Source organism: Dufourea novaeangliae, unplaced genomic scaffold (assembly GCF_001272555.1).
Source record: "Dufourea novaeangliae isolate 0120121106 unplaced genomic scaffold, ASM127255v1 scaffold177, whole genome shotgun sequence".
Taxonomy (NCBI): Eukaryota; Metazoa; Arthropoda; class Insecta; order Hymenoptera; family Halictidae; genus Dufourea; species Dufourea novaeangliae.
The window spans coordinates 2235387-2249414 of record NW_015374070.1 but is presented as its reverse complement, the minus strand read 5'-3'; the positions used below and the strand labels follow the sequence as shown (position 1 = coordinate 2249414).

The following is a 14028-nucleotide window of genomic DNA, read 5'->3' as shown; positions in this document are numbered from 1 at the left end:
AGTTTGTTGAGACAGTTAGTCAGAGACAGAGCCAAGCAAACAGTCACTCAGTACAGTCGCACCCATTGATAGAATTTTAGAACTATCCAACAATCAGGTTGGAGATCGAAGTGAACAGTTAGGTTCATTGTTGTATTTATTTAAGAGCACTCAGGCTCTTTCTGTACATACCGTTAATAAATATAGTTCAGTTATTAGTCCCAACATTGGGTGGTCCTTCGAGTTTTACTAAGATGGCACCTCAGTGCAAATACCCGCGATCTCGACCAAAACAAGTGTCGTGATCCTAACAGGTATCTTTGGGTTTGCGAAAAAAAACGTTAGGGTTTGTAATTTATTCGGATAATAGACAATGTGGAAGGAATATCGGAATAATTGAATAGGTTCCAAGGTGTTCCTTTTTCCAGAAAAATCAATTTTCCCGGTGATTCTTCTTTGCACAAACGAAAAGTTACGTCACCCTCGCTTTCAATCTTATTCCGGGCGAACAAAGCGATCTTTCTTTAAGGTCTCGCGACTCTTTTAATAGTTTCCATTTATTCCGGATAAAAAAGCGAGGTATGTAAAGAGATCTTGCTCTGTGCGACTGCAGTTCGATGAGATCGGTAAGGGTCCTGGTGACTTCGGGAACGCCGATGTTGTCAGCAAGTTTCAACGATCCCCCGAACATCGGATAATTCGTAGTTACAGTAAATCCTCGATGAGTGTTCAAAGGCTTCTCGGCATTGACAAAGAGAGATTCCCAAGTGTAACGCTGACTTTTTTCACGAGGTTTAGCACAGTGATAGAGCTTGGAATTCTGAAGTCAACGACATTTGTTTCAGCCGGAAATGGCCATTAGTTTATGAAATATTTAATGTTCAGTGCCGACGAGCCTTCGAACACTCATCGAGGATTTACTGTACTTGTTAAGTGTAAAACTCTTCCACCCGATGTATGTAAACGTGTGTGTATACAGCGTTGTTCATAACTGTGGATCAGTCTTCAGTCATGGAATGTTTCGATACGATTACAAAATTTATCGTGCAGTAACACTTTAGAATTTTTTACTCGATACGTAATATTGTCATTAAATATATAAGTAAACGAAAAAGTTTAATTTCGATATGAAGTGAAGGGTGCTCCACAGTTCGAGCGGCAGTTTCAAATGTAAAAAAACCAATTCTATTAACTTTAATTTCATTATGCGTACATAGGAGAAAGGAGAATTATATTATAGCTTGGACGAGGGATTTTATAAAGACCGGTATTATCCTATCTGCTTATTCAATTTAATAGGACTTCGCTCTGCTTTTATGTCGCGACTTCATTTTATGCACGTCCACTCATTGTTTCACAATACGTATTCTTCATTAAAACTAACTGAAATAAAAATGACGAGGCTAATTGAATTCACGAAACGTTGCGAATTTCGTGTTTTTTTTTATAAAGGGCGAGATATTTACGAAATTTACTGTCAGCGATAAAAAGACGAAGAGATCTGCTGACGTTAATTTAAAAGAGCTGATTCAGTAATTTCAATACAATTCTTGGGCTATTTTCTTGTGAGAATTTAAATTGATATTTTTACTGCTTAGTTCTATAGCAATGTTGTAATAATTATAACGACGTCCTTTAATGACAATTATTTAAATGCAATTGCACCAAGTTTTTTTTTATCATTTTTCATACACCTTGATCCTGTATGTGATTTTGCAAGGAATGATGCAATGCGGCGCGGTATAAAGTTAGACACGGTACGAAGTCACGTAAGTTTTGATGGTATATTCAAAGTAAAAATATTTTACCATTTAATGGATACTTTAAGAGTGTTATTAGCCGGCGATATCGTTGGATTATTATTAGCGACGATCAAAGGGTAGTTTTCGCGTCACGGCGGTCCGCGTTCGTACGTCTTAGCTTCGGAAAATCGTTAACGAACGTGGTAAATGACCCGGGACACAGAGGGGTAAGGATAGCAGCGGAATTGGCGATCGTCCATTTCATTCTCGTCGTCCCTATAAGCCCCAGCGCGTGTCTCTCGATATGTCGATGCCGCAACTTGGCTTCTCCGTGTTTCCTTTCACCCCGAACAACGGCAGTCGATAAAATTTTAATTAAAACAACGTTCCGTCTATTGTTGACGTTTCCACGGACCTACGGACGAATGTGCAACCAATTTTCTCCCGTATCTTGCCCGTCCGTTCCGCGGGCGTGTCACGTGCGAATAGCGAATCCCTATCTTGAAATAGGAAACTACGTAATAGCACCACTTGTTTTCGGTTCAATGTCGTGTTTCCTTAAAAGCAACGGCGAATATTGTTATTCTGTTGAACCACGCGTCAAATCGATTTCTATTGCAGCTGATTCATTGAAATAGTCGACTAAAAATTCTCGTAAAATTTCAAATTTGCATTTAATGTAAAAAGAGGAAGATATAATTAATAGTACTTTAACTTGGTTTGATTATGCTACCTGATTATTTCTTATTGCTCTGTAATTATTTCATTACTAGTACGTTTAAATTATACACGGAAAGTGTGAGAACCTTTGAGATGGCAAAAGAAATATTAGAAGCTGTTAAAAATAAATTATTACTTGTTATTATCATAATAATGGATATCATAATAATCATTATCATAATAATGGATATACCCATGTGTATATTGAAGAATATACATATTTATGAATTACAGTACTCTTATCGCTAATAAATGTCATATTTTTTATGATAACGTATAATTTCCATGAATAAAAAAGTTTATTTTTATCATTTTTCATACACCTTGATCCTGTATGCGATTTTGCAAGGAATGATGCAATGCGGCGCGGTATAAAGTTAGGCACGCGTTCCCGTTTCATTTAGTACCTCTTGATTCGTATTAAGATTCGTTATTAATCTACACCATAATACCCACAATTCTTTACGATCGTATTTAATTTCCCCCGACAGTTTATCGATACCATTCGCTCAAGAAATTACCCACTGTATCATTAAAACACAGACTGGAAAAACCAACGTAGGATATTCTGGCGAACCCGGTAAATTGTTACGAAGACATTTATGCAAAATCAACGATAAACAAGAAAAGGAAACCGCAGTGTCGTCACGAACTATCCTGTACGTATAAAACCAACCGAGTGACCACGAAGCATCGCGATAACTACCGAGGTTCCGTTCGCATGAGAAATCGACGGGAAGGGTCGCTAGTTTGGACTCAGCAGTGCGAGATATAATTTATGAGTCAGTAGAACAAGTAACAACACAGTCGACAAAGAGGAAGATAAATGTCCAGTAAGTCGATTCTCGTTTGGATCGGTTGAGATAAGTGAGAGATGCATTGTCGTCGATCGGTGCTACACACTGTCAATGTCTCGTGCACACAAGGAAACGATCGGCCCAACGGTTCCTAATAAAGTCCGTCCACGGGGAGGATGGCGAGGACTCGTGGTCGGCTGGACCAAAGTTACGAAAACGCGCGTCCCTAGTCGCGAGGACGACCTCGAGGATGCGACCGACGTTCCTGATGTGTCAAGACGAGGTCTATCCCGTTGCTTGGTCCACGTTCCCGTTGCCCGGTGATTCGAGGACGAAAACGGGCGACACGGGTACCAGTCGCGATGTCTAGAAGATCGAATGGGAGATAAGGGTGAAACGAGCGAGAAGATATGCCTGGTATCGTGGCGTTCCGACGCCGATGGGGCGTCGGCAGCGACGATCTCGTCGTGCCCGGCGCTTTCCTGTTCATCCTACATCTGATATGGTGAGCGAACATTTTCGATATTAATATCGTAGGCCCCCTTCTCTCCCCCCCCCCACTTGTCGGATCAATCACTTTAATATGTTGCAAAAAACAAGTAATGACGTTGATATAAAAGATAATTGTACAAAAATTTTACTGTGCTTTTTTGAAATGTGCACAAATATATACGAAAAACGACAAGTTCCTTGGTCCATTAATTCTTAGTTCTAAAAATCGTTTAAAAGTGACGCCTGTGAGTAGGAATATCCTCTTAAAATAGGATATACTTACACCATAATTCCGTGTGACCTACATTTTCGGCCTCGATGCATGGCCAGGTATGTATGTTCGGTGTTGTATTTCGATTAATTAATCGAGATATTCACGGGCCGTCATTTCCGCATCTTGATCACGGTTGTAAATTCGATAATTGGCCCCGCGTAAATGTAGACTAGACGTAACACGAGGTCGACGTCGTCTACGGATATCGCGTCGTATATGAATCGGATGGTTAATTGTATCAATCTGTAATTAAGCGTGATTAGGCACGGAGAGGGATTTCGATTACGTTTCCGAGCATCTTCCCTCGAGCTGCACCCTCTAACTTGCAGGTTTTAGGCGGATTCACCCTTGTCCTCGGCGCCTATCACTAGAGTTATGGGCAGAGATGGGCAAATTCATTATACCCAGATAAAGAGTTTCGAATAACGAATAAAAGATTAAAAAAAAGTACTTCGCAATTTGTAATCGTTTAAACGTGGGTATTCTAATTTTTATAACGAAATAATAATTCTTCGATAAGTCGACATTGACGACCAATTATTTAATCTCATTAAAATTACAAATTTGCATTTAATGTAAAAAGAGGAAGATATAATTAATAGTACTTTAACTTGGTTTGATTATGCTACCTGATTATTTCTTATTGCTCTGTAATTATTTCATTACTAGTACGTTTAAATTATACACGGAAAGTGTGAGAACCTTTGAGATGGCAAAAGAAATATTAGAAGCTGTTAAAAATAAATTATCATAATAATGGATATACCCATGTGTATATTGAAGAATATACATATTTATGAATTACAGTACTCTTATCGCTAATAAATGTCATATTTTTTATGATAACGTATAATTTCCATGAATAAATCGTGTTATTACTACAGCTAATGGTCGCGTGAAACTTCCATTAATTCATATAGGCAATGCTTGAATCTCTACAATCTGCCTTAAATGTCACATTTGTTCAATTGTTTCAAGCCGTGAGAGAATATCGTTAAAATTGAAAGGAAATGATTATCATAAAAAATAATTTATTTAATCATTTATATAGGATCTATATACTAAATAACCTTCCATTATACATCATTCTTGCATTATTATTATTATTGTTCCTCATTATGTTTAATTAGAAATAAACCTGGGTATTATAATGGTATCGAAATTTTGCAATTATTAAATACATATAATGGTATCATTTATATATTAATTTGAGTTTGACTAATTGGTGTCATAAATGCCCTATAATCACCTATTCCAGTAACAACATCATTTATTGAGAAGCATTGTACATGTATTTTCATCCCGTTTTAGATATCTAAACAGATCGCTTTCCAACCACTGGAAATATTTGAGTATTCAACTTCACTCGCGTATCGAAGCATAGTTTAATGCACATTTTCCAAGTGCTCCAGCAACTGTAATAGATCATCATTGATGTGTCTGTTAGCAACACTGTAGTGTTCCATAGGTTCATGGAATGCAGGACTAAAAACATAACGAATAATAACTGAATATTTTCTAAAATATTAGTGATATCGTTATATGCTATTAGGTCAAATTGAAGTGGTGTCCATACTTTTGTTTATTTATCTCCTTTACAGTCAAAGTCAATTAATGTTGTATATAATTAAAAAGCGTATATAATTAAAAGCAGATAAATTATTATCATAAAAACTATTTATTTTATTTGAGAAATGCAATGAACGAAACTTTCGGTACTTCTAGGTGGTTTTTTCGTGATGGATATGACGAGGAAGTGTAATATGGGAACCATGATCGCTTGATCTTACTCTACTTTACTACATATTTTTTATGAGGATATGTCACACACCGTGTGACGTTATCGGTTTCAACAATAGAGAACGAAATGAAAATTCTAATATGTCAAACGTGAGAAAAAACTGTTTTACAAGATGTCGTTATCTTGTTATCCTTGATTTGAGAAATGTTTACAAGTTGTAGGTCAATATCTTGAATCAATTGATAAATTTGATCGAAATGATAATTTATTTTTTCTTTATCTACAACAGTCTTTATCTAATCATGTTCATTGAATTCGTCTAAATATAGATGTATATTCAAAAACATATAGTTTCATTTAAAAGAAATAAGTGACTTTGAAATCTCCAATTCTTTAAGTTACAAAAAAATCAAACTAAGCGAAAAAGTGGATACCATTTTTGTTAATAACATTTTTCAGCGTCAACAATACTTTAGAAAATATTTGGTCGTCTCCCTTTATGTACCTCACCTTCCATGTTAAATCACTCTAATAATAATTCATTTAATATTAATGAAGTCTTTATTAGGTGTTGTACATTCAACCGTACTATGAATGCGTAAGGCTCCAGTCCACGAGTTAATGACAAACCGTGGTAGTATTGTATAATGGATTCTGTAAAACTGTCTGTGTACAATACACTATAACATTACTGTATTACAAAAGAATATACCCAAATATGGTGTATATGTTTACATAAATCTTTTTTTTCATGAATACCCTTCACATTTCAATTGATACCCTTAAGGCTCTTCAGAATATACTTGAAATACATCGTAGGATTTCTTCGGTTCTTCTGCCCCGCGATAAACCGGTCGAGCATACTTACATACATATAGTTTCGTTCCGCGTTTCAGTGATTCAGTGCATCCGTGACAGCCGGCTGGCTACGAAGTCCGGCGGTTCGGTCGTTCGCCTTATCCCGTGCTTCTACGTAGTACGAAGTGTGTGGCGGTCCGGAGACGTGTTCTCGCGTTGCTCCGTTAGTGTCTATAGGTTATGTCATCGCGCATGCATGACGTTTTCACCCGCGTACGAGGACGATTGCTGGATCGAGCCTCAGAAACATCGCCGGCGGAAGAATGCCAAGTCTCATCGCATTCGGTAGACGTTGGAGAGTCGGTAGCGATGACCTCTTATTACCGGTTGCCACCTTGGCTTCAATACACATACTCGAGTAAGTGATGCGTGCGTTTAGTATAGTATGGTAAGTAGTTAAAGGGGCAGGGTTCACTCGTCGCACCGATATCAATTTCGAACTGTCACGCGGCTGCATTTTTAAGCAGTAGCCGTTCGTGCACGATCGACAGATAAATTTAACCGGCGAACGTTTGCTTTTCTGTTGACGACTTTGATCGATGAACGAGCTCGATGCGAAACATCCCCGTTCCGAGCACGACGATCGACCTGTTCCTTGACATTCTGGTTTCGAGAGGTCGATATATGTATGTCTGTTTCGTAGATGAAATCGGAAGCGTAATTTTCGTGTACCTTGTAACACGTAGCCGCGAGTGCATAACGAAATTATATTGTGTGACCAGCGAAGCATTTCGTTACACATACATACGTATACGTTTTGCGTTCGTAACAATTGGATGGTGTGAAGTATATTCGAGCATTTTTGCGCCTCTCGTAATGTCGATTAATCGATAAACGTCAGTTTTGGGTGTGACGTAACAGTACAGATATCCGGTAACAGTTTTACCACAAACCTTCGAAATATATGCGAGAATTTAGTCACGTATCAGAATACAGTATTCGTGCCCCTGTTTCGAGATGTACGTTGGAAATCGTGATAGAGGTACTAGTAGAGTAATGTGCTGCTAACAATTAGTTTTGTTCTGCGAAAGTTTGTATCGTACGTTAATCGTTATATTTATAGTCTCTGTAACGTTTCTTGTCATTTTCTTCTCGCGTCTCGTTAAAAGTAACTGGTACTGAAAAATCGATGGATATGTGAAGTAATTGAAAGTGATTTACCATGACGCGGATAAATATCGACGATTAGTTTAGTGTACAAGTGACAAGTCTAGTGTGCGTTACGCGACGATCCGAGGTGGAAGGGAAACTTTTATTGAACGCAACACGGAACTTCTCTGAAGAGTAATAACCGCGATCGGATGTGGATATATGCACAAGGTAGGACATTTTCCTTCGTAGTGACGTATCGTGTTTTCTCAACTGAGATCGATCAGACGCGGCTAGACAGAAAAAGCGTTTGATGTTTTCGTCCATGGTAATGTATAATCAAACATCTATAAATATTTATGTCTTATGTGGAGACACGAGCGTTTACATTACCAAAATTTCTTATTTTGCCTTCGTTATAACGAAAAATTTGGATGGATATGTACGATGGCTAACAAAAACAATTGTTTTTCAATAGGATTAACAATTGCATGATGAATTACGTAAAATAATTATCAAGAAAATTTGGTGGAATTTTTTTTTGATGAAATGAAATTTTCTTTATGAAATCCTATAGTAGCAGAAGAAGAATAGTCCGAAAGATAATTTAGGCTTATCGTAGCTTGTATATACAAACTGGGAAAAACATTTTCGTTTATCAGTGTTTTATGAAATAAGTGATTGCAACGTTATTTTGAATTATGACTGTGTCGAGGTATCCTGTGTATCTTAATGTTCGCTGCGGTATTTCATTTGACGCACGTGGTTCTGCTTTCAGCCGCCACTGCGGTGAACAAGCAAACCCCTCTTTTTTTCTTAAATGAAACACCACATAAATCTCTGTATTTTTAGGTACTTATTTTGAAAATCAGTAGTTTTGCGTACTTTAAACACTCGAAGGAATACAAAAAGTGTAATAGACATCTTGAAAAATGTTCAGATATGCAAATGTTCTTAAATATTGCAAGCTCTAACTCTAACGGCTTAAATTATACCATAAATAATCCATATATATATTCTTTCTTAAAGTTGGTATTCACTTTTTTATAACTTTAAAGGTATATCGTCAAAAATTTTCATTGCCAGTTTTATACGTACGGTCGTAAAAAATTGCATTATTTTCCGAATGTTTGTATCGATTCGTTTTTATGTCCTTTCAACAGTGTCACGTGCATAACACGGGAAAACCCACATGTAACATTCAAAGCGTATTTTGAAGGAAAATGTCGCAGAGGAGGCACGTCCCACATTTGAGACCCTATTAAAATTCAGACTCGTTACAATAAAGTTTCCGACGGCAAATACCTCATCGACGGTGCTTTATGTTTTTCATTAAATTGGGAACGACGCAAATTCCGCAGAGATCCGATTATACCTGTGATATTAAGATCAAAATTATAATAACTTAACGTCTTTTACATATTCTATATAAAGTATAGAATTCTAAAATTTGAAGTAAAATTAAAATTTTCTAACACGAAGTTTCTCATAAAAAAAGTTGTTTCACATAACTGTACGTTACCTCCAAGCATTGCCTTGCAGAACAATCTGTATAAGTATCCAAAACGCGATTGCAGATAGTTCTGTGGTTCTTCTGGAAATTGGACATATTTGTTTCGAATGTTCCTCCATATACGACGTTTAACGTCCATTTTAGCACATTTAGAAAACGTAGGAACGTAAACCACTGCTAAATGGTAGGGACGGCGTTCGTTTCGGCAATAATGCTCGATCTCATATCCCATGTTTGATGCTCTAAAAGTCGAAGTAATGGGAGCATGAAACTCTTTCACATTCAACCCATTTCCTGGATTTACCTCTGACCTTTGACTACCACTTCTTTGCCCCTTAACACTTTCAGCCAGATGACATTTAAATCAGATGACCGGGAAAAGTAACTCCAAAATGTTCCCCGACGTTACTACCTAAGAATTCATCTCTTTAGGGCAGAAATCTGAAATACTTCTCTACTTTAATGTCTTATTCAGTTTACGGTAGTTTCATGGATACATTCCTTTATACAACGTGACTCTAAATTTTCAGAATGTTCAGGCGCATTTAACGCTTAAAATTAATGAAAAGTTATGGCATTGTTTAATTTTGGAGTATGATGACACCTTTAAGTTAGCGTAGAAAGTAGGACGGATGTACGTAACTGAAAGTCATCGTAAATTTAGGAGTAATACTTAACAGCAGTGTCAGCCATTTAAAAATTACATCAAAAGTGGGAAAATAGTTGAATATTTTTCGATCGAAAAGATTTATCGATCGCTCCTGATAGAGGACATTTTGGACAGTTGTTCCAATGAAATGTCCTACTAATTTTCGAAATACATTGACATCTAACTGACATTAAAAAATTCCTGAAGTATGTATACTTGGGAGTTGACGAGAAGTTCTCTAATCAAATTCGTTCGTGACAAAGAGAGCGAACGGGACCCACGATATCAAGTGAGATTGAGCGATAACAGAGTAATCACGTGGTACTGATGCAGTAATGACGTAGCATATTGCAGTGCTAACTATTGGTCGGCGAAATAGTCCTCTTGTCCCTGTGCCGTTCAGTTTGTAGGAGTTGGGCAACTTAGCAGCTCCCAACTGTACTTCGACTTTTATCAGACAAAGCCACGATACGATTTTCTAGACTTTGTACAATACTCGATCACACAAAAGTCTTATGTCTTTCGAACAAATCTAGAGAATGTAAGCTTTGCCAGAAACAAAACGAGTAGAATACTTTCTCAAAAGTTTATTCACCTATTCCTGCTATCCTCTGTATGTGGAACAAAAAAAACATTAAAAAGATTTGTTGTGCTTCGTTACTTCGAAACCAACAGAAGGTTCGCGCCGATCCGAGTATATGTATATCTGAATCGAGATGGAACTTGGGGCCGTGATTTTCAGAAACAATGACGTTTGTTTCCCGCAAACAGCCCGAGGAACCTTCTGTTTCCGTTTACTACGTTTCTCACTTTTCCGGCGAGGATCTTAGAGACGTTGTTCCGTGGGGTTCGTTCGCGACGGTAAATAGATTTAGCTCTGAATCAGACCACAACGCGTCGTATAAACTCGTCGGGCTTCCTCGGGGTAAAGGGACGCAGTGGGGACACACCAATCTCGGTTCCTTCCACGGCTATTCTCTATTCGTTCGCTTTTCTTCTTTTCCATCTTTTTCTTTTTTATGAAAAATTCATGAAAAATCGGGTTACGCAATAAGACTCGCGTCCGCCCGATTTGGACTCGATTAAATTTCGTCTCCGTCAGGCATACACGTGAACCTTCAACGATGTAAATTCTGCGCGGGAAACGGCCCACGTAACATTGAAACGCGATCCGCGAACTAAGCGGCCGAGGGTAGATAGTCGATAAAACTTGTTTGCGTCGGGCAACTGCCTTTTGAGACAATACAAATTGTCCAGTGGCAGATCTGGGCAGATTTGATTTGAAATGAAAATAAGAAATAACTATTTGAAATAATTTATGTCAGAACTTTATTTTCAATACTGTTATTTGAAAATACACGTATTATCGATTTGTTTCAAGTAATAGCAATTTTAAATAGGTAATGAATTATTTTGTTATATTTGTATTTCAAATTGTGGTAAACGAAATAATACTCAAAGTAATATGGAAGAAAAAGATTTTATTTTCAGAAATCTTTAACAGCAATTTACTTTAAGCGGTACCCGCTCTTCAAAAAGTTCTAATTTAATATTGCCCAGATGGGGTTTTAATCTTCAGAAAAATTTGATAATTAACATTTAATCGTACATGTTAAGTAAAAAGTTTGCAGACTGGGTTCGTTCTATAATTTTCGCAGAATTTTAAAGATGGACATCCAAAGGAGTGAGATTAAAGGAATAGCTGGTAATAAGTCTAATTTTCGAATTTTTTGCGATTTTATAAAAACATATTGACTTGCTTTTGTTAGAACATTTGGAAATATTGTCTTGACCAATACCTTGTTATATACACAGGCATACTAGAGTAAACGCCAATTGGGAGAAAAAAATATCCTCTGATACGTTCACGCCGCTTCCATTTTCCCTTCAGAAGCTACATAACGTTCGGATAATAGAACACCATGTGTCGTTATTAATATTTTTCGCTTGCAAATTTTTCAGCGCTATCGAAATTCGAGCAGACGGGAACGGTTCACCGACTCCCCGTTTCGATCTTCTTAATTGCGCGACGCTCTCTCGTAATTACTCCCAAATTGAATCGCGGAACAATTCCCCGGCGAGCCCGTTTCCCACAGTTTTCCGGTGTCCCCTCTGTTTCGAGGCGTTGCCAGGCGCTATAAGATGGGTAGATCCAGAGCAGAGTCGGGTTCACTTGGCCGACTACGAAACGATCCTCTTTAACCCTTGCAACTACGAACAACTCGGAAGCAGAGAACGTTCGTTGTGCACGATATTTTCTGTCAACAATTTTTAAAAACATCCAATTGTTTATATAAATTTTATAAAATGTGTAACAGCCGTGGTTGTCACAGAAAAAGCGAACACGATGGATGCAAAGTAATGGCAGACTAAGAAATGGTAATTTCTGAATTTATGGTTACAATGAACGAAGAACACCTACTATAAAGGCGCTGGTAGGATTTAAAGGGTTAAACTTTGGAAAAACAGAAATCTCGAATCGAAATCTGCAGCCTTTTTTGCGGTGAAACGCATTCATGTATGATTTCGACAAAGCTTATAATTCATATTACCATTCTTTTAGACGGAAGTGAAGCCATTACACGATCGCTTGACTCATATTTCGGCTTGTGACCACACGCAAACAGAAAAAAACAGACGAGAGCAATCATAAGGATATTCTCCTCGTTGTGGAATTCATTTGGTCGGGAAGTACCGTGAATGTGTTAATCTCGGCGAGAACATAAAACTTTCATGATTTCCTGAAACGACGGGAACGGAAATACACACGGTTAACGAAGCAACTGAATTTACAAGATGAACCGTTACTCTTGGAATTAATCACTCGAACATCCCGACGGATTTTTAATATTTTTCCTCCGTAAAAGAAAAAAAACGTTCAAATTAATGAAACTTTGATATTGCGTTAAACGATACTTCTTTCGTTATCCTGAAAATGTTTCAGACATGTACATAGTTTTGCCTAGAATCTTTCTAAATGTTAATGTTCCATCAGCTCTCGAGTACTTGAATAAAGTTCGCTTATTGCGGTATTCAACCTCTGATAAGGGTCATTCCACGCGAAATCGGACACATTTTGGAGTGACATTTCGGATTTTTTTGCAACTTGTATATGTTGTAGTCTTTAATGGTGTATAAACCTATCTTGAACAATTTTAGAAAATTTAAAAAGCTGTTGATATTACAGCTATTTGAAATATAATGTCAACCTTTTTTTAGTAAAATATAATTGTTGAACTAATAACTGTTCAAAATGAGCTTTGTAGGTGCTTACAGTGGAGGCATAAGAGTACCTAGTAAAAATTTTCGGAAATTCTTCGAAATACATTTATATATCATAGATGACTAGTACATATCCAAGTTTCAACAAAATCCGAAATGTTACTCCAAAAAGTGTCCTATTTCACGGGGAATGGTCCATAACGGAATGGCTGTTACTCCGTTACGATAAAACTTGCAGTTATTCTACCTGGTTGGTTTCACTGCACATACTTTCTGTACCTCGTAGAACCTAGACTAGGGACTCGTTGATTCCGCTGTATCGAAAATCAACAAAGGGCATCGACGGTAGTACTTCTTGAGGATCAATACGTCAGGCACAACCGCGCGCAATGGTCCCCGCTGGTGAATGGCTCGTAACACCCTCTCTCACCAGCTATGAATCATTTAAGGTTCACCCTATATATCCGTCCCCATTCAACGTCTATTGTGTTTACGCGCGTTACGTGCTCCAAACTATGCGCGACACGGTCGTCTTTTTCACTCGGGAAACGATAGAAATCTCACGTTGTTCCGTTTTGCTTTCTCTATTTTTCGTCCCGCGTTCCATCGCATCTAAACCAGGTAACTGCTCATTGGGAAAACCCATTTCTCGTTCGAATCGTATTTTGGCCCTTAACTGGTGAGATTGAAATCTTCTTACCTATTACACATATTACTTATTGGGTCATTCCACGCGAATTCGTACACTTTTTGGAGTAACATTATGGATTTTTTTGTAACTTATGTATGTTATGGTCTTTAGTGGTATATAAATGTATCTCGAAGGATTTTTGAAAATTTGTTAAATTGTGGATTTTACAGCTGTTTTCACAAATGAGAATGTGTCCACAAAGAGGACAAATAGGACTATATTCTGATTTTTTTCCGCTATTATAAAATTGCATTTCTTTAA

The 14028-nt window shown here is 37.4% G+C and overlaps 1 protein-coding gene across 1 annotated transcript in view; it reads left to right on the top strand.

Annotated features, from left to right (window-relative positions):
• The first annotated feature begins 3648 nt into the window (after positions 1 to 3648).
• Positions 3649 to 14028, top strand: part of LOC107190341 (sn1-specific diacylglycerol lipase alpha) — an 89488-nt gene continuing 79108 nt past the window's right edge. Inside the window, exon 1 of the mRNA XM_015579134.1 lies at positions 3649 to 3743. Within this exon, the coding sequence (XP_015434620.1) occupies positions 3649 to 3743 (95 nt within the window). The remainder of the gene's footprint in view (positions 3744 to 14028) is intronic.